At 44.0% G+C, this 24,192-nt stretch overlaps 1 protein-coding gene across 1 annotated transcript in view; it reads left to right on the top strand.

Annotated features, from left to right (window-relative positions):
* Positions 1-24,192, top strand: part of EIF2AK3 (eukaryotic translation initiation factor 2 alpha kinase 3) — a 66,971-nt gene that overhangs the window by 41,230 nt on the left and 1,549 nt on the right. Inside the window, exons 5-16 of the mRNA XM_074285707.1 lie at positions 689-923; positions 1,132-1,294; positions 2,723-2,863; positions 3,254-3,376; positions 4,406-4,626; positions 6,076-6,188; positions 9,716-9,838; positions 12,453-12,602; positions 13,738-14,500; positions 17,489-17,656; positions 20,213-20,314; positions 21,511-21,573. Of these exons, the coding sequence (XP_074141808.1) occupies positions 689-923; positions 1,132-1,294; positions 2,723-2,863; positions 3,254-3,376; positions 4,406-4,626; positions 6,076-6,188; positions 9,716-9,838; positions 12,453-12,602; positions 13,738-14,500; positions 17,489-17,656; positions 20,213-20,314; positions 21,511-21,573 (2,365 nt within the window). The remainder of the gene's footprint in view (positions 1-688; positions 924-1,131; positions 1,295-2,722; positions 2,864-3,253; positions 3,377-4,405; positions 4,627-6,075; positions 6,189-9,715; positions 9,839-12,452; positions 12,603-13,737; positions 14,501-17,488; positions 17,657-20,212; positions 20,315-21,510; positions 21,574-24,192) is intronic.

The raw sequence follows: 24,192 nt of genomic DNA, 5'->3' as shown, positions 1-24,192 counted from the left end.
TCTTTAATAGGAGCCATGTAGTCGGATGACTCATTTCCCAGCCCTGTTATTTTATAGCTAAGTAACAGAAGATACCTTGTCAATATTTAAATGTTTATTTTGTTTACTCCTGGGACATCTCACAAGCAGATGGCCTTCAGTGGCTTTTTAAATATTGAAAGAGCCAGTGTGATTATCTTATGGGGATAGGTAAGTTCAAAACCTCAATGTCCAAGTCAGATGCATGTAGGTTTTAAAGCTAGGGACCTTAAAAGTCATCAGGTTTGGAAAGTGGAAAATGGAAAAGTTAGAGGCTCATATAAATGTACCCAAATCCTTTGGCTTCAAATTCAGTACTGCATTTTTCAAAACAGAGAGATGGAGGTTGCAGAGGGCTTGATTCTAGAGTTACCTATACAATTACTTCATAAAAACCATTTTTAATCTGAGTTCGGATGGAAAGAGCATCAGTGTCTAAACCCATTCACATTCAAAATGTAAGGTGATCGATGAGTGATTTTTTTTAAAGCTCTCGTGCACCCTCTAGTGACATAAGTCAGCACAACAATATGTTCGCATTCTGAGACAAAATTGGTGCAATTCCTTTCGTTAAGACTTAAAGCTTTGTTATGTGTTTCTTTAGGCTAAAGTGGTATGCTTAGTTTTATACTTAAATGTAATCTCTAAAATGTGCTTTTGTAAATTTAAGGTGGAATTTCAGTGTTGGCCACTTTGAACTGCGCTACGTTCCAGAGATGGAAACTAGAGCTGGATTTATTGAAAGTAACTTTAAATCCAGTGTTAAAAAAGGAGAGTCTAAAATCATTTCAGATGTGGAGGAACAAGAAGCCGCCTTGCAGGACACCGTGATAAAAGTCTCCGTCACTGACTGGAAGGTTCTGGCCTTTAGCAAGAAAGGTGGACATCTGGAATGGGAATATCAGGTATTAAAGAGGCAGAGTTAAAATTGCCCCGAGTTTGTACTCTGTGGGGTGAAGGGCAGCCAATCTTGGGGGGAGAGAGGGTTTTCTAGGCCCAAGATCCTTTTGTAATTCACACTACAGATAATTGCAATGCAATTGCAGGTGCGCCTATGGCCACTTGGATGGTAAAGTCCAGCACTAATCTTTGTGAGTTTTTTTCTTTGTTCAGTTTTGCACTCCAATTGCTTCGGCCTGGTTAGTTAAAGATGGGAAAGTCATTCCAATCAGTCTCTTTGATGATACAAGTTATTCATCTGAGAGTGAAATTCTGGAAGATGAAGAAGACATTGTGGAAGCAGCCCGAGGAGCCACTGAGAACAGTGTCTACTTAGGTAAGGGAGAGCACTTCTTTATATAGGGATCATGGGCCTAAAGGCCTGGGTTTTGTAGTGTAAGGCTGAGTGGGAGTAATTGTTGTTCTTGTGGTTCCTAGTTAACTTCCAGGTCTCAAACTGTTCAGTGTAGACTCTGCTTTCATTTACTATCCTGACTCCCATTCCGATATGGCTAAGAATTTTAGGGTTACTTATAGCTCCCCTTGTAAGCCCCTTGAAGGAAAGGACTTGTCTAAATTTTGTTTTGTACCTAGTGTGGGGACCCACACCAAAGAAGCTTAATAAATGAAGAATTCACATTCATGTTTTCTAACCATTTATTTGGCCATGAATCTGAAGAAATTGCTAATGTTCTTATGGCCTGTAAAAGACCTGAGTTTTTAATATGGTGCTTTTCACAGATGTAGGAATTATCACTTGAGCTAGGCTTGGTTAAAAAAATATATATATATATTTATTTTTTCATGAAAACTCTTATCTAAATTTCCTCTCCTATAATTACTCTAGCAATCTCAAAAAAAAGGGGAAGGAGGGAATAATAAGTCATCTTCTACTTGCCAGTACTACTAAAAAAGTACTGGAGGAAATAGTGTAACTGTACTTACTAGGTCCACTGGCTTATGAGGCCCTCCCCAAGCTTTGCCGTAACATTTCTTTTTATTTATTTGATTTAATCTCTACCACAGCACCCATAGTATTGTTCCAGATATTTTCTTGCCTCAAATCTTATATATGACCCATCATTCTCCCATCTTTTCATATGATTCCCCATCTTCCAAAGCTTTGTAATCTGAAATATGGTCAGTACCTTTGGCCAAAGTTTGGAGGGAACATTCCTTAGGAAGCATGTAATACTTTGTTCTGATACCAATTAGGACAAGGTAGGAGAGGGAAAAGGATGAAATTTCTTTTGATTATTTGCCGTGTAGTGCAATTTCTCTTCTGCTGAGGGTTGACAAACATTTATGAAGCTCCTTCTGTGCAGGGTGCCAGCTGGCAGGTTCCAGAGACAAAACCAAACGTTCCTTGCCCTCCTGAAGGGATGCAGCATGGACTCATGTAACTGATTGCTCCTATAGACATGCTCAAGAGGGAAATCACAGTAGATTTTGTCTTGAGAAATCCAGAAATACAGCTTCCATATTCATCTTTTGGTCATTTGTAGACAAGATTGTGAAATACATCTCAGTGCCCAAAGGAGCGAAAGACATACTAATTTGTTTTAAATTCAGTTCTGATCATCAGCCAACGTTCACAAGAAGTTCTGTCGTCATCAGAATAACTTATTAGCCAAATTTGAGTTCTTCCATCCTATGTTGTTTTTCTTTGAAAAGAGGATTCTAGCATGTCGTTCAAGGAAGAGGAACTAAAAAATAACCCTCTTTCACATTGTCAAAGGTCATTGTTGTCTGGTTTATCCTTTAGGGATGTATAGAGGTCAGCTCTACCTGCAGTCATCCGTCAGGATTTCAGAAAAATTTCCTACGAACCCAAAGGCTTTGGAATCTGTCAATAATGAAAATGCAATTATTCCTTTGCCCACAATCAAATGGAAGCCCTTAATTCGTAAGTAATAGAACATGTATCCTTTTGTACAATTTAAGTCTCTCATAAGTCCTCTTCATTACTATCTTAGCTGTGACTGTTTAGACACTTTATCAATTTAAGCTCCTCTCTGCGAGGTACTAAACGACCAAGTTTTACTGATGAGCCAGAAGGCTAAATGTTCACCTTCATGCAAACAGATTTTAGTAGCAAAGTGTCATATTGTATAGACAGTTGTTTCTCTCCCAAATGTTGTGGTTCATCAAGTGTGCTTTAACCATGAATAATTATGAAACATTCGGGATAAAACTGCCCCTCCCCAACAAAAACTGGGGATTGGAAATATTTAATTTAGGGAGTTTTCCTTCATGTCAGCACATATGATTGATCCTTTCCCCCTTTGATTTGTAGATTCTCCTTCTAGGACTCCTGTCTTGGTGGGTTCCGATGAATTTGACAAATGTCTCAGTAATGACAAATTTTCTCATGAAGAATATAGTAACGGCGCACTTTCCATTTTACAGTATCCGTATGGTAAGTGTGCATATTCTCAAGTTCTCTCTCCTATTATCTTTAAATCACAGAAAAAATCAGAATCAGTAGATAATTGTCCAGTTATCTTAGGGTAGTACTTTAAACCAAAATACAAAGAAATTTTGGAGGAAGAGCAACGAGAGGGGATTGTTTTTCTTGAGCATAATTTTTAGCAAAGTTAGCGTGCTTTTTTTGGTTGGACCCTATAATTTTATTGACATAGGGTAGAAAATACAGCTGATGTACAACGAATAGCAGCAACACCTAGTTTCTGAGGCCTTCTGGGGTGCTCTGGAAGATTGTGTAGCCAGTAGGGGCCAGCTCCGGCTCCTCTGCCAGGCTGCCTCAGAAGAAGGAAGATCACAAGCACAGAGGTGGAAAGGGTAGCAGAGGTCAGCGGGTCTGTCCTGTTTCAGAACCTGAATTCCCTTCACAAGTCCCCGACAAGTGGCCTTTCTTGTGTTTGAAGACACAGTAAATGGGAGCCGGCCAGGGGCCTACAGAAAGGACATGTGCTTGATAGCCTACTGTGAAGTTAGATGAAGGACAGTGAGCTGCTAGGGCTTGGAAATAATTGGGTTGGGATTTTTTTGTTTTGTTTTGTTTTGTTTGTTTTTTCAGTAAAGCTGGTGAAAAGAAAAGTATTCTGGTTTATTTTGGGATAGTGTATGTTGAGGTTTCAGTAAGACCTAAAAGAATAATGATGTCCATTTGGTGCTCTGGGTAGGTAGGATAATTTAATATCAAGTTATTTATTGAAGGAAACTCCTGGGGAAGCTCATCTTGGCAAAATTTTAAATGAACCAAACAGGGATATGAGTTGGATTGTTTTAGTTTATTTAGACCTGCTGAGAAGGGTTCAGTAGTAAATGGATAGAACTTCAGTTTTAATGAAATATTTGATTGTAGATCAGCTTGAAGACAGCTTTTAAAACAAAAAGATAAGACTAATTATTTCTTCTTTCTTTTTAATCTCTAACTTAGTACAAGTAATTTTAGTTAATCTTTTATATTAATTTTTTTTGAAAGATAATGGCTATTATTTACCATATTACAAGAGAGAGAGGAACAAACGGAGCACACAGATCACTGTGAGATTTTTTGACAATATGAATTACAACAAAAATATCCGGAAAAAGGACCCTGTCCTCCTCCTGCACTGGTGGAAAGAAATCGTTGCAACCATTCTGTTCTGCATCATAGCAACAACTTTTATTGTACGCCGACTCTTCCACCCTAATCCTCATAGAGTAAGTAATTTTATTTGAAAGGTTTATATATATAGGAAACCTATATGCTAAAGACAATGAAAACTAGGGCCAGTACTTGATTTTTATATTGTTAGAAGCATTTCTTTTCCTTGACGGTGTATAATGGTTTTTCAAATATTAGCAGCACTAGTTGTATTACAACTGTGTTATTTAGCCCTATCTTGATGGGCTTATTATTTAAATTTTTTAATGAAAAAAGGTAAAATGTAGAAGCTCTTCTAAGAGTAGATTTTCTCTTATTAATGGATCCTTAAAGAAAATTTATCATCTTTATATTGTACCTTGTTTTTGTCTTAATTTGTATTTCTTTTACAATTGGTAATTTGGAGCATGTTTTCATATTGTCTTTGATCGTTTGTTCTTTGGAAAACTTTATATCCTTTGACTGTTTATTCTAATGAAGTGAAGGTCTTGGTGCTATTTATTTGTGGCCATTCACTATTTTAGGTATCAGTAATACTTGATGGAAACATTTTCCCATTCTACCATTTTTTTTCTAATTCAGTCTTAATTGATTTTATTTATGCAAAAACATTTTTATTTTATGTAATCAAAATTGTCTTTTGCTTTTTACTCCATTTCTTGTTTGTGTTCTGCCTTTACCCATAGCTGTGGCTTGTATTTTCATATTTAGTTCACATAAGTATTTTGAATTTGTTGCATTAGGTGTAAAACATTGGTCAGAGCCTGATAGTACTCTTCAGATTCCCCAGGTATTCTTGTTTTGTTTTGTTTAAAAAAAAAAAAAAAAAAAAAAAGTTTCACGGGGTAAAATGGCCTGCTTTCCTTGATCACTTCCATTTCTTGTTTCTCTAATTAGATTTAATGATCCACTTTTCTGTTTTACAACCAGCACCAAATAGTCTTGGCAACCTTTCTTTATTCCATAATTTAGCATCTAGTTGTGCTATGCTCCCTTTATTTTTACTTAAAAAAAAAAAATTTATTTCCTTAAGATTTGAAACCTCTTATTCTAATGCTTCAAAAATGACTATATGTTGTCAATGAAGAGAAGTGCTGCTAAAAGTATAAAAATAACAATATAAAAATCACGTCCTGGCTCCTATTCCTATTCTTCTTAGAGTAAGATAAAAAAGGAATTCTCTTATTTTGCCTAGTTCTTTAAAAGTATCCCTTTGATAGTATTATTATGTGTTATTAATTATTAATTATTTTCATTTTTGTTATATTGGGATGACCATGAGTAGTGATTATCTCTCCAAGTTATTTGCTTCCCTTTATTTCTGTGAGGTGTTTTGTAGTTATATAAATTTTCTGTATGTTTCAGTAGGTTGACTCCTAGATACTTGGTGCTTTTCATAGTTATTTTGGATGGAATTATTTTTCTTATTTTTGATTATGAGTTTTTATTATGACTGTAGAGTAATGCTGATGGGACAACTCTCTTTTTTTTTTCACCAATATCAGCAAAGAAAGGAATCTGAAACTCAATGTCAGACTGATAATAAATATGACTCCCTAAGCGGCGAGAGCAGCGACAGCAGCTGGGCCGACTCAAAGTGCTCTGGATATACATCAAGGTAGGAGTCCAAAATCATTGTGTTAAACTTATATGTTTATCATATATGGTGAGGATCCATATATCTGAGAAGAAATGATAATGAAACCTAACGTAACTTATTCCCTTCTGTGCTCCAATAGCACCCACTTAAATTTGTATCTGCTTTTGCTAGAACATTATTGGGTGGGATTTATTTGTTGTATGGAATATATATTAATTGTTTCCTTTTTGCTGCTTAATCTTTTAAAAAACTATATCTCCTGCTATTGCATGTGAGAAATAAGAAGTGAGAAAATGAGAGGACTTTCACAGAGGAAATTTATCACTTAGCAGAGAGAAGAAAACTGCATCCTAGGTCAGAGGATCTTAGAGAATGTGTAGCTGAACCTCTTCATCCCTCACTAAGAACCTGAAGGATGCACAGGTAGGAAGGAGCAGAGTTGGGGCCCAAACCTAGGCCCCCAGTGCAAAAGCCAGGGTTCTTCCTACTCCCCAGTCTTCCTCTAGGGAAACAGAAGAAATACCTTTTCTGAAAGTGGTGAAGTGACATTCAGAGGAAGGTGCACTGACTACGTGGCTACTGGGTTTGAATTCAACCTTTGAATTTTTTTTTGGGGGGGTTAAAGAGTATAGGGAAAACTGGGTAACAGGAACCCTCAGGTAGAACCATCTTGGTTGTTGAGGAGCCGCTCAGTCAGCCAGTGAATTATCCACGCTCTGTTTACTCTCTTTGCCCAGCTGTTCATTTTCTCATTGCTTCTTGCCATTTGGAATGGAGAAAGGCAAGGAAAAGGTGAAAGTCCAGCCACCTTAGTAGTTCAGGTAGCCAGTTTTGTGGCTTTTATTTAGTTAATAAGCTAAAATGAGGCACTTAATCCCCATATATTCCCTTATCTATTAATGCTAAATAAGCTGGGAAAAGCAGGTTGAAGCTTAATGTGATTTCTCAAGATAGGAGCCACTGAAAGTCCTTGAGCAGGAGAACAGTTTGTGTTTAGGAAGATTAGGTTGGCAGCTGAGTAGAAGCCCCTTTGAAGATGGGAGGGGCTGGAAACCAGGGGAAGAGTTAGGAGAATGTGGCTGTCCTTGAAGCAGAAAGTAGGATGATGGGGGTCTTGGTGGGTCCTGTATGAGTCAGCCCTGGGATGCAGCTGGCAGTCAGTGAGAGGCGAGATTACCAATTGCAAGCTGTCCTGCTTGGACCTCACCTGGAGGAGCTGGTTCTGGGTACTTTGGTACCCAGAGAGGGCAGTCAGTATGGCCATGAGTCAGGGCTGGACGAAGGCAGCTTAGGAAAGAGAAGGCTCTGGGGGGAAGCAGGGAGAGCGACAGCTGTGCTCAAGTATTTCCAAGGCTGTCCTAGAGGGGAGATCTGATCGCAGAGTGAAAAGAGGCTCATTGAGGCTGGGCACTGAAGAAGACTTCCTGACATGTCAAGTTGCCCCCTGCTTTGGGAGCTGATAGCGTCTTCCTCTTTGGGGGGGTCTTAAGGAGAGGCTGGATACTGGCTGGTCAGTGTCTTATAGTGGTCCTTTTGTGCAGGCGTTAGATGAGAAGGGACCGCTGAGTTCTTCATGACCATTTCTGTGATTCTGTGACTAAGTCTGAGGTTGTGTATCTAGACTGAATTTTTGGTGGTGTTTTCTAGAGAATTAGGAAAGTGTGTGAGAGGAAGGCTCAAGTAGAAGGAGAGTGAGCTTCTTTTGGGAGTATGGTGAGTTTGTCACACTGATAGGAAATACAACAGCCAAAAAGTGACAGTTCTGAGACTCAGGAAGGAGTCTGAGGCTGGATACACACAGTTGGAAGTCGTCGGGACAGAGGTAAAGGTCGGCACAATGAGAGCTAATACCTAGAGAAGTCCCAGGGTAGAATATTGGGGAGCCCAGCACTTAAAGAATGGGAAACAGATAAGGATCCGGGAAAGGAGACTGAGAAGGGGGAGATGGATCCTGAGGAGGAGGCCCAAGAGCTGCCCTGGGACGTGGTGACTGAGAAAAGAGCGGCAGATTGGAGAACAGCCGAGATCTCGGAAAACGGAAGTGTGAATTCTGAAAGGGGCTCCTTTCAAGAGATGAACAGTGTCCCCTTAGTGGTCTCTTCCACATTGTGGCTTCGCAGAACACTGATTGAAGGTGGTTTTGGCAGGGGAAGGGATGGATTTTTTAGGGGGGCACATGGTTCTCGTCTATCCCTTCGTGGCCAGGGACTCCCATTTTGAATATCACTAGTTGCAGTGTGGGATGCAGCTTTGCTCCTTTGCCCACAGGGAGCTGAATCTAGTGTTTGTGCTCATTAGGACCATGCTGTAGATGAGTTGTCATGGAGAGGTTGTAGATGAGAAAATCCTGAGTGGGAGGGGGACTTCAAGGTGCATCTGGTACATTGCTCCGCCACCACGTGGCAGTGTTGGGTAAGACTAGTCATTAGAAAGATCTTCAGCTAAAAATAGTTCTGATATAATGGAATTAAATCCATTTGGGGCCCTTTGCCAAGACAGACAAAGAAGGCGACGACTCTCCTGAAAAGCACTTAAGCAAACTGCCTGGTTCAAAGTTGCAGTGAGAGTCGGGGCACAAGCCTGTAGAGAGCTGAGGAATTCGTGTTTGTGCCGTGGGTGATGGGACAGAGGAGCCCAGGTGAGCATTACAAGGAGACGTGATTCCCAGTGGGAAGCTCATTTTCAGATTCCCAAAGAGGAACCTTTGCTTTGCAGAGAGACGGCGAAAGGCTTCGGACAGCCAGGATGGGTGTTTGTAGCTTTGGAATTCGGATAGCAATGGCGGTCTGTGGCGATGTCACGTTTCATCATTTATAAAGTGTGTCTGGACACAAGTCACTTTCTTGGGCACATCATTTAATGTTTGATTTCCTCATCTGTGGCATGAAGGGAAAGGGCTAATGTGTACAATCCTATTTTGCTCAATATCAGTAATCTTATCTTTCCGACCATAATTGATTTAAAGTTTTTAACGTAGAAGACAAGGGGGTATAAAGCTTAAAGGTCATGATGACAGTCCTTGATTCTCTTCACTGTCACGTGGAGGTGACACTGGGTTCTCAAAGGCTGAGCGGTGGAGGGCAAGCTCTGGCACCCCTTGCCCCCCACTGAGAAGCCTCAGCTATGGGCTCAGTGATAGATCACATTGAAGTTGTTCAGGGGTAGAGTTCATGGGGAGACTCATCATGGGGAGCCACAGCAGCTCAAGGACTGTCTGTCCTAGAGAGGTTGTGATCTGCATTGGTGGTGGGAGGAAGTGCCCACATCAGGGAAATCACAGATTCTTGAAGTTCCAAAGGTAACAAAAGACTCTTCTCACTTTCTCTTCCATGTGGACACTTTGTAGAAATTAAGTAGCCCCAAATGGTGGTCGTGTATTTCTGTGTGGAGAAGAAAAACGTGAACGGGGAAGGATCACATGGGGTGGGTGGGAGGAAAGCCTTCGGCTTTTAGGCTTCTTATGGGAAATCCCTAAGGTGTAGACTTGGATTCTTTGTTTCTGCATTTTCTCTATTTAAAACATATTGCTAAAATTTCCTTTTCAGATATCTAACGGATTTTGAACCAATCCAGTGTATGGGTCGTGGAGGATTTGGAGTGGTCTTTGAAGCTAGAAACAAAGTTGATGATTGCAATTATGCCATCAAAAGAATCCGTCTCCCCAATAGGTAATGGGCAAAGAAGTTTGGGGCTCGATCCTTGTGACAAAGCATGGTGTGAGGTAGGGGGGAGTGGTCTTGGAGGCAACTAGCATTCATCTCTCCTGATAGATAAGCCAGGGACCAAAAAGCTATGTTGACAGTGGGCAACGTGATCTAGAAACTCGTATTAGAAGGAATGGTCCTGAGAGAGCAGCCTGTGCTCCATCTTCATCTTCAGAAATCACTGTCACTTCCCCCATCCCCCGAGGCATGTTCCTCCCAGGGTCACATCCTCGTCACACTGTTCCTCACCCACCACTGTGCTACATCCTTCTCCTTGTCAGTTCTGCCAGCAGGGCTTGGCCTGCAGGGCTCTGTCCTCTGCTCTCCCTCTTCTCTCTATTCTCTTAGCATCCCCTGCAGGCTTAATTATCCTCTTTAGGTAGATGATTCCTAGATCTATTTATATAGCCCACTCCTCTCCCGAATCGCAGTCCTACGGGGCCGGCTGCCTTTTGGACATTTCAAGCTATGTCCCTCCAGATGTGCCCCCATCTGCCTCGTTGGCATCTTAAATGTCCTTGAGACATTCTGATTGCAGCAGTCTAAAGCTCTAGACATCTCTGCTTCTGCCAAAAGCCCAGGCCCAGAACTCAACCCTGCCGGCCATCCTGCCAGTTCAGGCCCCTGATCTCACCCCTTCTCCTGCTCCCACAGCTTCCTTCTTAGCTCGGCCATCCCACCTCAGCTGGTTTAGGGCCAAAGCCTCATTCTGGGGCCCCGAGTCGGTCAGATTGATGGCTGCCCCCTGCCCTCTGCCAAAGGCACCTCCTTCCCCCAGGGCCAGCAAGGGGTCACTCTCTGTCCCCCACAGAGCCCAGGCCCTGCCCAGGCCTCCAGCTTTCCTGGACACCTCTCCCGCGGCATTCTCTTCTACACTCCCTCTCTCTCGTCTCCTTGCCTCCATGTTGGGCTCCTTCCTTTTTACTCTGAGCTTATCTCTTCCTTTCAAATGCCTCTCAGGGGCCGTCCGATCCAGGCCAGTGAACAGCAAGCCTGTTCTAAGACAGTTAGAAATGCTAAGCTAAGCACAGGGGAGCTGAAAAGAAAGATGGCACCCATCTTTGATGGACTGAAATCTAAAGAGAAGACAACACATAAAGGAGGCAGGACAGTGGGGTGGGGGGGAGACACTGGAGGGCGTCTTATCTGTATTATTGGCACTAGGCTGGGCAGCAGACACAAGGGAGAGGGTACGGAGAGGCTTCTCAGAAGGAAGGCTTGGGGTGGCAGGGGCTGGGGGAGGGAGAGGAGGCTGGGGGAGGCCATACCAGCCTGGCTGTGGTTAAGAAGTGCCAGACTTGTGCCAGGGACACAGCATGGAATGACGGGCAGGGCAGAGAGGGCCTGGCAGCCCAGACTGTCTGCTGTATAACTGCTGTAGGCACATGCTAACTTTGCACTCATGCTCTCTGTGGCTGCTTTTCCTACGTCACATACACGTAGCACACACATACACACATGTGTAAAAACCCATGTCCCCCTTGGAATGTAAGGTCCCCATGAGGAGGGGGTGTCTCATTCACCACATACCCAGCACATGGCGGATTGTCAGGCCTACAGTAGGGGCAGGGGAGCTCAGGGCTGGCAGTTCTGAAGACCTGAGTTCAGATCCAGCCTTAAAGCCTCCTGCTTGGGTAACCTCCTTTTGCCACTGGAGAAGGAAAAGGCGAACGTCCAGACAGAGGTTTGTGGGGTTGGCAGGAGGTATCCACAACTGCAACAGCAACAGCTGCTTAATGGTGGATTAAGGAGGACTCAGGAAGAACTTAAACATTGCAGAGATTTATTCTTTTTTTTTTTTTTTTTTTTTTTTTTTAATTTTTTATTTTATTTTATAATTATAACATTTTTTGACAGTACATATGCATGGGTAATTTTTTACAACATTATCCCTTGCACTTACTTCTATTCAGATTTTTTCCCTTCCTCCCCCAACCCCCTCCCCCTGATGGCAAGCAGTCTTATATATGTTAAATATATTACAGTATAATTTAGATACAATATATGTGTGTAGAACCGAATTTTTTTGTTGCACAGGAAGAATTGGATTCAGAAGGTAAAAATAACAGTTTACATTCATTTCCCAGTCCTTTTCTGGATGTAGCTGGTTCTGTCCATCATTAATCAATTGGAATTGGATTAGCTCTTCTCTATGTTGAAGAAATCCACTTCCATCAGCATACATCCTCGTACAGTATCATTGTTGAAGTGTATAATGGCAGAGATTTATTCTTAAAAGCCTAGCATAGTGATTGGCCTTCAGCGAGCACACGGGAGATGATTGATTTAGGAATGAAAAAAGAACCCGGCCATTTGTCAGAATGTGAGGAATTAAGTTTCCCTGCCATGTGCCTCGGGCTCCTGGAGAAGAAAGAACCTTTGAGGCATTTTCCTATCTTTTTCTTAAGGCTTAGAGTTTGAAACAGAGAAGCCAGAACTGCTTCATTTTATACCTGTGTGAAATCTGGCTTTCTAACTGGAGGCAGAGGGAGGGTGGTAATCCAGAAAATCTTTTTTTCCTTTGTTCATGACGAATTTGCCCAGATGAACAGCCGATGTCTTCCATCTTTAATGACAGGGAATTGGCCCGTGAGAAGGTAATGCGAGAAGTAAAAGCGTTAGCCAAGCTTGAGCATCCAGGAATTGTGAGATATTTCAATGCCTGGTTGGAAACCCCACCGGAGAAATGGCAGGAGAAGATGGACGAGCTTTGGCTGAAAGATGAAAGGTAACCTCCTCTCTAACGGGCCCTTCTTGGAAGGCCTTTGCTTTGTTCGAAGGGAGACCGATTCGTGTATCTTGGGGGGAAATTCCAAAACTTGAAAAAAGCAGCACGTTTTTGCTCTTAGTGATCAGCTGTCTTAGAACTTTTTCCTAACCACCTATATATATATATATATATATATATATATATATATATATATATATATATATATATATATATATATATATATATAAATGTGCCCGTATATACGTAGACATATATAATATACACACCCACGTTTTTGGTTGTAGGCTTTTTTTTTTGGGGGAATAATTGTTTTACTCAGAAAATGTGAGTCATTTGTAATTTAGTTCAGTGCAAATGATGTTTCTCAAGTAAAAAACCATTCTGTGGGCTGCTTCCATTCCCTTCATTCACCTACCTGCCCTTTTTGTGTGTGCTGTCTTTCACTTTGGGAATTAATAATGTTTTAGATGTCTTCTTTCTTAGATGCTTTTGGACTGCTTGTTTTAAAACTTTTCGGCATCTTAAATAAGAGAAATAATGAGGAATTAGCTCCTCTCCCTTAACATGTGATCCAGTGAATTGATTAATTTTACTTGTACAAAATATGCTTTAATGGATTTGCTGCTGCCTTTAATAATGGATTCATTTTTCGAACCTCGAGCAAAAGAAGAATCTGATAGCTTAAGGAAAGAATTGCGGTCCTCTAGCCATAGTAACTAAAGCAAAAGAAAAAAACCTGGAATAAACTAAAAACTAAATACAAACAGTTAAATGATGAGGACTTGTTCATTTCAGATTTTGCCCCCCAGCCCAGTGGAGCATCGCCTAATGTGTGTGGTCCACTCGGAGCATTGGTCCGTTGGTTTTAGGTTAGCGTGCTTTCTCCCGAAGTGGCCGATAATAGATTGTAGGCCGAGTGAAATGCAGCCCCATTTAAAGGCTCTGGGAATTCACCTGGCAAGTAGCTGAGTCTCATTTAACAAAAAGGGGAGAGGAGACCAAAGAGCCAGGGGCTGACCTGTCCACAGGGGAGAGTCTCATTGTAGTCTTTGCTGTAGTGGGGGGCTGAAGGTTGGGGGGCAAAGATAACGGGCCCTGACGGCGGCACCCTCCCGCCTTTATTCTCTTTCAGCACTGACTGGCCTCTGAGCTCTCCAAGCCTGATGGATGCGCCCTCGGTTAAAATCCGCAGCATGGATCCCTTCTCCACCAAGGAGCACATTGAGGTGCTGGCCCCCTCGTCTCCCAGAAGGAGGTCCGTCTGCGTGGAACTCTCCTACAGCCAGCAGAGCTTCTCTCCCCTGGAGCTCTCCGTGACCAGCAACGGGGATGGCAGCGACTCGGCGGGCCCGGCCTCCCACCTGCAGGACAGCTGCCTCACGGACGGCAGCCTGGACGATGACACCATGGACGGCAGCAAGGAGTACCGCCCCGTTGGCCTCTGCCCTCCCAATGGCCTTCCCTACCGAAGGTCCAGGGACCGAACCTCCTCTTCCATTGTGTTTGAGGACTCGGGCTGTGACCGCACCCCCAGTAAGGACCGCAGACCCACGGCCTTGCTCCCTGGCAGCCAGTGTGCCCGCACACTGGCCGTGCTTCCGCAGGCTGACTCCAAGTGCTCCTCCGAAAGCCCTTTGTCCATCTCTCCTCCCAGACCAACCACCTTAAGTTTGGACCTCACTCAGAACACTGCTGAGAAACTCCAGCCCAGCTCTCCCAAGGTCTATCTCTATATTCAGATGCAGCTTTGCAGAAAGGAAAATCTCAAGGACTGGATGAACCGAAGGTGTGCCCTGGAGGAGAGGGAGAGGACCGTGTGTCTGCACATCTTCCTGCAGATAGCGGAGGCTGTGGAGTTTTTGCACAGTAAAGGACTTATGCATAGGGACCTCAAGGTGTGTATTCCAAAAGGTGCTGTGTGAGTTTGGGGCCTTCCTTGGATCATTTCCAGAAAGAGGCCCGTCCCTGGAATCAGGCGGCTGGGGGGGGCTCCGTTACCTCAGGGAACCATGGGGAGGATGGCAGGATCTGTGTCTCTCCATCTCTTTATCTCTGAGTACCGTGATTCATTATGAGAGCATTCTTATTGACACAGGGTTTGGATCCTTTCCAAAGGATGGTGCTTTTTCTCGAGGGAGGTACTTCCTTAAGAGTGTCTGCCTGCCCTGTCTACAGTTAGTCAGTGTTCGATGAGTCGATTCACTGTTCTCAGAGGCTCTCGGTGACCTTTCATTGGCGCCTCTTTTATAGGGTCAGGAAGGAAAGAATATGGACATCAAATCTGACTCTTGTTAGAATATCAATGGCCAAGGGAGAGAGTCCTCCAGAACCTTCTGATAACTTGATGCTTTTGTGTCAGAAAGGTTAAGTTACCCTACAGCAAAACTTAATTTAGTCACATATTTCAGTCTTAAGCAGCAGTGATGTTGGGAGCATAAGGCCAACTGCCTTAATGAATGGTACTGCTTTTTTAATTCTTACAACTAGTAGTAAGACTAATAATAGAGGTGTATATACCATTTTAAATTTGCAGAGGGCTAAGCTACCTTATCTCAATCGGTCCTCAGAGCAGCCTCCTCCCTGCCTGTGATGTCAGTGCAGGGGTGACCTTCATTTCACAGATGGGGAAAATAAGGTTCAGTTATGATGTATGGCTTTTCCACAGTCACAGAGCCGGAGAGTCTCAGAAGTAGAGCATCTGTATTTTAATTCAGCGAGTTTTTCTCACATTCCTTCAAAGTCCTTAATATCACCAGAGTTGCCAGATACTTTTAATTTGCTTTAAGTGAACTTTTGCTTTAGCATAAACTGCTTTGCTCCAAATAATCATGGCAGTGTGGAGTAATGTGTCTAGTCAGTTATTGAAATAGGACTTTCAAAAATTTAAACTACTTTAAGTAAACAAGTTTCATAGGTTCAAACTGCTTGAATTCTTAGCTTGTTTTCTGATCTTATAGATTTTTTGTTTTGTGTATAGAAATCAGTATATGAGCTAGAATTAGTTTCTTGCCATTGTTCTCAGTTTTTCCTGCTTCTTATTTCCCATAATGCTTTTTGGCATCATCCCATAAAGAACTAAACTTCATATCCTGAGAGGCAAGCCTCAAAATCGGGAAAATGCGTCATCCTTCCCATTTTTCAAAGGAATCCACTTCAGCGTGCATTTATTTAACTTTTGTTGTGGCATAACATGTGGATAGTTAGGTTGGCAGTCAGGAAAACTCAAATTCAGGTCTTCCCTCTGGCATTAACCACATGACCCTGCTCAAGTCACTTAGCCCATACATAATTTGGGCAACTCCCCGGGACTTGCCTTATTTAGTTCCATACACATAAGAAATTCTGGAGGAAAAAAATCATAGCTTCATCACCAATTTTTTTAGAGATGACTGAAGTCAAGAGTTTTTGCCTCGTGTTTCTTGAGATTAATTTTTTTTTTTTTTTTTTGGTCAAAGCTGGACCTCCCTGGACAGTTATAAGAAGTTAGCAACGGTTACCCGATCTGGAGAGAGTTGTAGTGATAGGCTAATAGGGGTCTGGAGTCATTAGCAGCGCTGAAGATTAGGGGCCATCCAATAGATCCTTTGGTTTGGAAGGGAGAAGACCAAGGGAGGAAAGAAAAGACATTTTCAACTTCAGAGAATGACGACTGGTTACACAAATAATTGCTTATTGCTTAAGTAGAAAGATCCAGCTGCTATAAACACACATTGTTTAATCAGGGAAAGTAAAAAGGGAAGTTCTGTCAAATAATATTCTCTTTTACTCAGAGAGTAACTGACTCTAGCTGGGCAGAGCGGAGATTACCTACGTTGATTGATCCTCTCTGTGGTATCATGTTTGAGACATTGCCTTCCTGAAATATTATATTGCAGAGGGCAGCTAGGTGGCGCAGTGGATAGAGCACCAGCCCTGAATTCAGGAGGACCTTAGTTCAAATCTGGTCTCAGACACTTAACACTTCCTGGCTGTGTGACCCTGGGCAAGTCACTTAACCCCAGCCTCAGGGAAAAAAAAAAAAAGTTTGATTAATATCATATTGCAGAGTGAATAAGGTTCTTTCCCTTATCTATCCCAAGTGAACCTGGAAAGGGCCTTTTTGTGTTTCTTGGTGTTGATTTTCATGTACCTACGACATGCCCGGCACTCTGCTAGGCGCTGGGGATAGAAAAACAATCTCCCTCTGTAAAGTATGGCAGCCCCCTGGCAGCCCCTGCCACAAGCACTTCTGGTCAGTGTGGTCTGCTCCTCCTGCCTTTGGCCAGGAGTGGGCACGGGAAGTAAAGGTGACACCCTTGCGTCAGTCTTTCCACCCACTGGCTGCTCTGGTGCCCAGGTTGGTGAGAGGAAAACTTGAATAATGGTTCAGCTAAGTTCTCTGGCTCTCCTTCTCTGCTTGCAAATAGATCTGAAAAGGGGCTTTAAGTGGCCGGGCCCTTGGAGACTGCTGCAGTTGCTCAGGCGCCATCCAAAGCTGATCGGTTTCCTTTCTGTACCCTTCTGAGAACTCTCTAAATAGGTTTTATTGTTATTTTAGCATGTTTTACAGAGAAAGAGAGAGAGAAAAGTAGGGAGGGAGGGAAAGGAAAGGTGCACGAAGTCAGGTTCAGAGAGTACCATCAGAAGGTTGGTCTCTAGCCAATGGATTTCTGGCCACAGAAAACTCACTGAAGATGCAAAGGGGCCGTGCGGGGGGAGGATGGCACCAATGATCGCAGGCCTTGTGAGCACCTTAAGTTTGTTTCCTTTTTGTATCCTTAAAAGCCATTTGTGGCTGAGAGTGGCCCCTGCCTCCCACCAGCTCCTCTCTTCTTGTCAGTGATCTCTCCGCGTGCTAATTTTCCCTCTCTCTCTTTGCACTCGCTCTTCGGCTGTCTTCCCAGCCTTCCAATATATTCTTTACAATGGATGACGTGGTGAAGGTTGGCGACTTTGGGCTGGTGACTGCCATGGACCAGGATGAGGAAGAACCATCGGTTCTGACCCCGATGCCTGATTATGCCAGGCACACAGGCCAAGTGGGGACCAAACTCTACATGAGCCCGGAGCAGGTAAGATGATTTTCCTTTAAGAAAAATGACCACGTTGTTGGGGGTCAAGGAGCGGCTTCATAGCAGTTCCAGGGGAGACTTCCAGTAGCTGGCTGCTGCATTTCCTTCTTGGTGGACTCGTGAACTCCTGATATCTGATCATAAATGGGTGTGTGAGAGCCTTCCACGCCACGTGAGAGAACTCGGTCAGAGGAAGCCCCCACAATTAGAGTGAAGCAGGCAGGTGCTGGCAAAAGTCCGACGGCCCCTTGGACTAGGTCCCCACGGCCACAAAGTGAAGCTTAGTGATGCTGGTGATGGGGAAGGTGGCGGCTGCTGGAGAACCAGGGGAGTGAGAACCTCTTAGCACGGAGACAGACCTGGACAGGATGGGATGGCGGGGGGGGGAGGGTATTATTTCCCTTCTGAGCTCTGGTCTGGGCAGCTCTCCATCACCCTCGAGGAAGTGTCTCAGAGCAGGCTCACCCGCCCTAAATGCTGGGCCATAGCAAGAGCAAAAGACTCGTTTCTGTGAACTTTCTACTTTCTTTGTCTGAAGCAGGGCTCCTTGTTATGGGGGACGTGGGACTGTTGGGTGGCTGTAGTTGATCATTTTCAGGGCTCAGGTGGAAGGACTATGTCAGGTGTGGTCCCCCATGGCTGTTCCTACTGATGACTCTGGGTGCCAGGAAGGAGATCCCAGGGGGAGGGGAGGGACGGATCTGAGGTCACAACTCTGGGACACAAGGGTGGAGTTCCTTTACATTTCTGACGAGTCCTGGGGTTTCTCTGGTGTGGGGAACTTCCCAGGGGGAGGAAAATCCATCCATCAGTACAGGTCGGCAACTGTTTGTTGGGGTCTTGGAGGACTGAGGGGAGCCTGAAGAGATTGCCCTTTGCTCGGGCCCAGCCACCCGTTGTCAGAGGCAGGACTTGGACAGAGACCCTCAATGCACAGTCAGCCAGCTCAGATTTATGAAGCACCTGCCGTGTGCCAGGCTCTGTGCTAGCTACTGGCTCGATGAGTCTGCCAAGGGGCTGACTCCCAAGGGCGGGCATTCTCATGGGGAGACAACAAGTGTCATCAAAGCAAATCAATGTCGGGGGTTTGAGAGCCAAGCCCCAGGGTGAGGAGGACCATCCCTCCACACAGCCTCAAGCTGGGTCCCCCAAGTCTCACGTCTTCCTCAGTGCCTCCTGAGGCCCCCAGAGCCTCAGGAAAGAGAAGAAGCCCGGGGGAATTCAGGCATCCAGCAGCCTTGGTCATTTAGAAGGAAAGGGAAGAGAAGAGAGGACAGGGAGGCAGCCAGAGGTTGTCGTGGTCACCCTAGGAAGGCCGCAAGGGCCAGTGTGAGAAGTGTCCCTTTGGAACCTTCAGAATGGTGGGACTGACCCCTCCTAGGAGATTGTGGGCTGTGGGCCCCTCGACCAGCCCTTCTCTCTGGTCTTCAGCCTCCTTCTCTGGTCGTGCTCGAAATCTCTGCCATGTTCTCAAGACAAAACAAAAAAAACCTCATCGGTCCTTGTTTCATTCACATGTGCCTCTTTGTCACCCCACTTGGGCCTTTTTTGGCAGAGATACTGGAGAGAATGGGGCTGCCACTTCCTTCTCTGCCTCTTTTACATGTGAGGAAACTGAGGCAGATGGGGAAGTGACTTGCCCAGGGTGTCTGAGGCCTGATCTGAACTCAGAAGAGCTTCTTGAGCTCTGTGCCCTAGCCCCAGGATGGCTGCTAATAGAATTGGCAGTGGCAGTTTGGCAGCGCCCCTGGTAGGAACGTAGGCCAGCAAGCCAGGGCCAGCCTTCATAAGGGAGCTGCTAATGAAATGAAAGGCAATTGGGATCAGGAATCATCTAGACGGTAAAGAAGAGGGGTGGCAGGGCAGCCATCTGGCCAAAGAGATCTCGTGGTTTTAATGACTCCAGGTTGGCTGAATCGAGGGCGAGGGACAACCGCCACCCACACCAGCATCATTTCAGGTGGCACTGAGGGCAATGGCATCCTGGTCTAAGGAGGGGAGCGCCCAAAGTGGCAGGGCCTGGTCGGGTCACACCTGGATGCTGTGTTTAGTTTGGGGCACCAGGTCTGAGGAAGGGCTTTGCTGAGCTTTAGAGGGTGCAGAAAGGTGCACTGGATGAACTCGTGCCAAAGGAGGACTGGGTGAGAGAACCAGGGAAATGAAGAAGTTGCTAAGAGGCAAGTTTGGTCTTGAAACCCTTGCTCACATTAAGAGCAGCTGCCCTGAGATGGAAGGGACTGTCTTGGGAGGAAGGGAGGGGAGCTCCCCATCACCAGAGCCACCTCTGGTTATAAAGGGGCTTGTGTCCAGCTATAAATCAGATTGGAAGGTTCCAAGGCCCCCCCAGCTCTGAGCTTCTGGGAAGCCGCGTGACCTGTGGAGAACATACGTGGAGGGCTGTTGGCTCCCAGCCACGTGATTAACAATAATCTTCTATTCTTGATAAACTGTGTGGGCCAAGAGGTAACTAGAGATGCCACAAATCTCGTTAAAGCCTTTTTATTCACTGACTTCCTCATTGATAGTGTTTATTTCCCATCTCATGTTACATTTCAGATTTATGGCAATACTTATTCCCACAAAGTGGACATCTTTTCTTTGGGCCTGATCCTATTTGAACTGCTCTACCCATTCAGCACTCAGATGGAGAGGGTCAAGGTGAGTATTTCTTTGAACTGCTTTTTTCCTAATTCTTGTTTCAGAATGGAAGGGGGTGCAAAAACAAGTAGTGATAAATGGCTTAAAAGGATTTCTAGGGTTTTCAACTCCAAGGCCTAAAATAAAAGTAACATTTTTCAAAGCAAAATTGATTCATTCCTAGCAGTGGTCCTGTCGATACAAAAATTAGCCTTTGACCCCTAGGCTGCACATGGAGCTTGTATTTAGTCACTTGCTTTTTCTTCCCCCCCTTTCAAACTTTAAAAGTGTGTTCTTTGTTTTAATCCCATGCATTTCTAAAATGCCCTTGCTGTTCCTGGGCCAGGGCCTGGCTTTTCCCCGGACCTTGACCATCACTGCCAGCATTCCTCTCCCTTATTGGGGGCCATGTTCAGCCTCTTCCTTGCATTTGACTTTCCTCCTCATCCCCAGCCCAGCTTTCTCTGCAGCGTGCTCATGGCTGCCGAGACCTGGCCTTCTGGCTCACTCTTTCAGGCGGATGCCCACCCAATCCTATTAGGATGGGGGGCTCTGAGGAGGAAGGGATGGTAGAGACCCCCTCACTTGTCACCTGGGGAGTCGGTGTCAGAACCTGGACTCGCCCCCAGGGCCTGGGAGTCTGAGACCAGCGCCCTTTCTCCAGTGTGCTGGGGGCTTCTGAAAGTTAACTTTCCTTGCCAGGAAAGGGAAGGGGTGGACCTGCAGAGCTCCCCATCTGCCAGACCTGCGTGAGGTACAGCCTTCATTAAAGAGTGTCTCTGTGGCCCATTAAACATGGAGCGTAATTTTGGCGTGACGTTTGTGGGTGGCCAGCCCAGGAATGTGTCTTCCCCAGAGGCAGGGAAAATCCATGAGTGATGGACTCTTTGGCAAAAGCCCTTTCATCTCTCACGGTACCCCAGAGTCAGAGCCATGTGTCACGGGCTCTTCCTATACCGCTGGGATCTGGTTACACTTGCATCATTTACCTGGCTCTGATCTCTTAATGCAGTGTACGCTGGAACTCAACAAAGCAGCTAGACAGGCAGTTTTGGCAGGAAGAGATGGCAGGTTTTCCTTTGATTTCATTTCACACCCTTCCTCACGGTCATTCTATCCAGCAAAAAAAGTTTTGTTCAGAATGTTTAAGTAGATCTACAGTGGGACAAGAAATAAAAGGATGGGAAAATACTCAGCACTTTTCTCTTCTTTTTCAGATATTAAGTGATGTAAGGAATCTCAAATTTCCACCACTTTTTGTTCAGAAATATCCTCAAGAAGTAAGTATCTTTGAACTCATTTATCCCTCTTGTTCTTTAAAGCCCAAAATGGTAGCACTGGAAAGGAGTTCTTAGGATCATCTAATCTCTCCCTTCCATTTTGTGGATAAATGATTTGGCCAAGACTTGGAACAAAACCCCAGCTCTCTTGCAGCCCAATCCAGTGATTTTTCCCATGGTACCATCCTGTCTCCCACACAAAAAAATAAATTGCCTGCTCTGCTCACCCTAGGAAAGTAATCATAAATATTTGTAAAAAAAAAAAAATGCTTAAAATTTCCGAATGCTCATATGTCTTAGTCTTAAAAGTGTGCTTTTTTAGTTAGAAAAAGGTATTTGCATATCACATTGTTAATAATTCTCCCAGATCCTACCAAAAAGTTTCCCTACACAATCATCATATTTTAATTTCTCATCAGATTTCATAATTCATAATGAAATGTTTAAAAGTGTTCAAAAGCAATGAAACAAATGCTTGTATAAAAGTGCTCTGTCTTGCCTTTTCCCTCTTTGTCTAGTTGCTTCCCTCCCCATCCCCAAAGCTCTGAAGGCTTTTGCTTTTGGCTTTTCTATAATTCCACTTTCATTTACTTTCATCCACAGCTTTTTTTTTTTAATAGCTTTTTATTTACAAAACATGCATGGGTAATTTTTCAACACTGACCCTTGCAAAACCTTCCAAATTTTCCCCTCCTTCCCCTCTACCCCCTTCTCTAGATGGCAAGTAGTTCAATATGTGATAAAATATATGTTAAATCCAATATATGTATACATATCCATACAATTATCTTGCTGCACAAAAAAGATCAGATCTAGAAAGAGAAAAAAAAACCTGAGAAGGAAAACAAAAATGCAAACAAACAATAACAGAAAGAGTGAAAATGCTATGTTGTGCTCCAGACTCAGTTCCCACAGTCCTCTCCCTGGGTGTAAATGGCTCTCTTCATTACTGAACATGTGGAACTGGTCTGAATCAATTCATTGTTGAATCTGATATCCATCAGATTCAGAATTGACCATTTATATAATCTTGCCATTGCTATGTACAATGATCTCCTGGTTCTGCTCATTTCACTCAGCATCAGTTCATGTAAGTCTCTCCAAGCCTCTCTGTATTCCTCCTGTTGGTCATTTCTTACAGAACAATAATATTCCATAACATTCATATACCACAATTTATTCAGCCATTCTCCAATTGGTGGGCCTCCACTCAGTTTCCAGTTTCTTGCCACTAAGAAAAGTGCTGCCACAAACATTTTTGCACATGCACCCACAGCTTTTTTTCCAGATCTTCCTTTCTTCTTGACTTTCTTCTGCTTCTCTGGTGGCTCCTGCCCACCCTGTCCTTCTTTTCTTGAGTTCTAGACCTGTTGTTGCCATTGCCTTCCTCCTTGCCAGCTGTAACTCCCTTACCTCCCTGACCAGATCGATGCCAAAACTGCCTTTCCCAGCACAGCCCCCAGTGCCTTTTTTTTTTTTCCTGCAACATCCCTCTTCCTTCACTGCCTTCTTCAGATACCCCTTGTTTACCCTTCAGGAAAGTACATTTCTCCCCTCATCTTTGTTTTTCTGATACCATTGAAATCTACAACATTTTAGTCTGCTGGACAAATGGGGTATTATTCTGTCGACTGGGGGAATTAGCAAAATGGGGAATAGACAGGTTAAGGGGCTTGCTTAAGTCTCTGCAGCTAATTAGTCGTGGGACTAACCGTTAATTATCATTACTGTGTTGGCTGTAAATCATTAGTTCTTTATGCAGTGACGTTGGTCACTTTCTACAAATTAGCCTTAACATAGATTGTAGAGAGCTGAAACTCTGAATCAGACAAGAAAGCACTTAAAACTACCTATTCATGTGAGACATGGCTTTATTAGCGTATATGATGGCTCTCCTCACTTGCTGAATATTTGGTAGTGAGATAATCATAGGTAAGGATTGGAGGGCGGAGGGAGAGAGTCAGGGTCACTTGGTGGCAGGACGAGGAGGAGACAGGCTGGTGACTTAGGACTCCAGAATCCAAGATACATCTTTGGCAAGCCATGTGGCGGCTTTTCTGCCTCCTTCACTTCTGCCCCTAAAGACCAAGGACTTTGATTTATCCTGACTCTGGCTGACCCTGAGGCCCTCCAGGGAGCTAGCCCGTACTTTACAATAGACCATTTATAAGCTTAAAAAATCTCAAATACATAGAGTACCTGAACAATTTAGCTTTGATGATTCTTTACTAGTTCTCCATATTTATTCTCCCTTTGTCCTTCTATTAAACATGTACACACAGAATGTAGTCCATTCTTGCTCAAAATAGTAGATTGTAAGTATTTTTTTACCTCTCCCCATTGTCTTTTATTTCACTGAAAAAATGGAGACCTTTCTCTGAGAGTTCCTCATTCATTCCTGCTCCTCCTGCTCTGTCTCCTGAGACATGGGGCTTCTCTTTGCCAGGGCACACCTCTCTGAATGTACAGGTGATTGCCTCCCACGCCATCTTCTCCAGCAGATTACCCCATTCTCTGATCTTCTCCTTGCCTGCCCTGCAGTTTCCCTTCTTTTGAGAATATTGAGAACATGAAGATGTTCTACATCTATATGGAGAACAATATGGATGCCAAGATGAA

The sequence above is a fragment of the Sminthopsis crassicaudata genome, chromosome 2, assembly GCF_048593235.1.
Source record: "Sminthopsis crassicaudata isolate SCR6 chromosome 2, ASM4859323v1, whole genome shotgun sequence".
In the NCBI taxonomy this organism is placed as follows: domain Eukaryota; kingdom Metazoa; phylum Chordata; class Mammalia; order Dasyuromorphia; family Dasyuridae; genus Sminthopsis; species Sminthopsis crassicaudata.
Note: the sequence above shows the minus strand (reverse complement) of the source record. Positions and strands in the feature narration are given on the sequence as shown.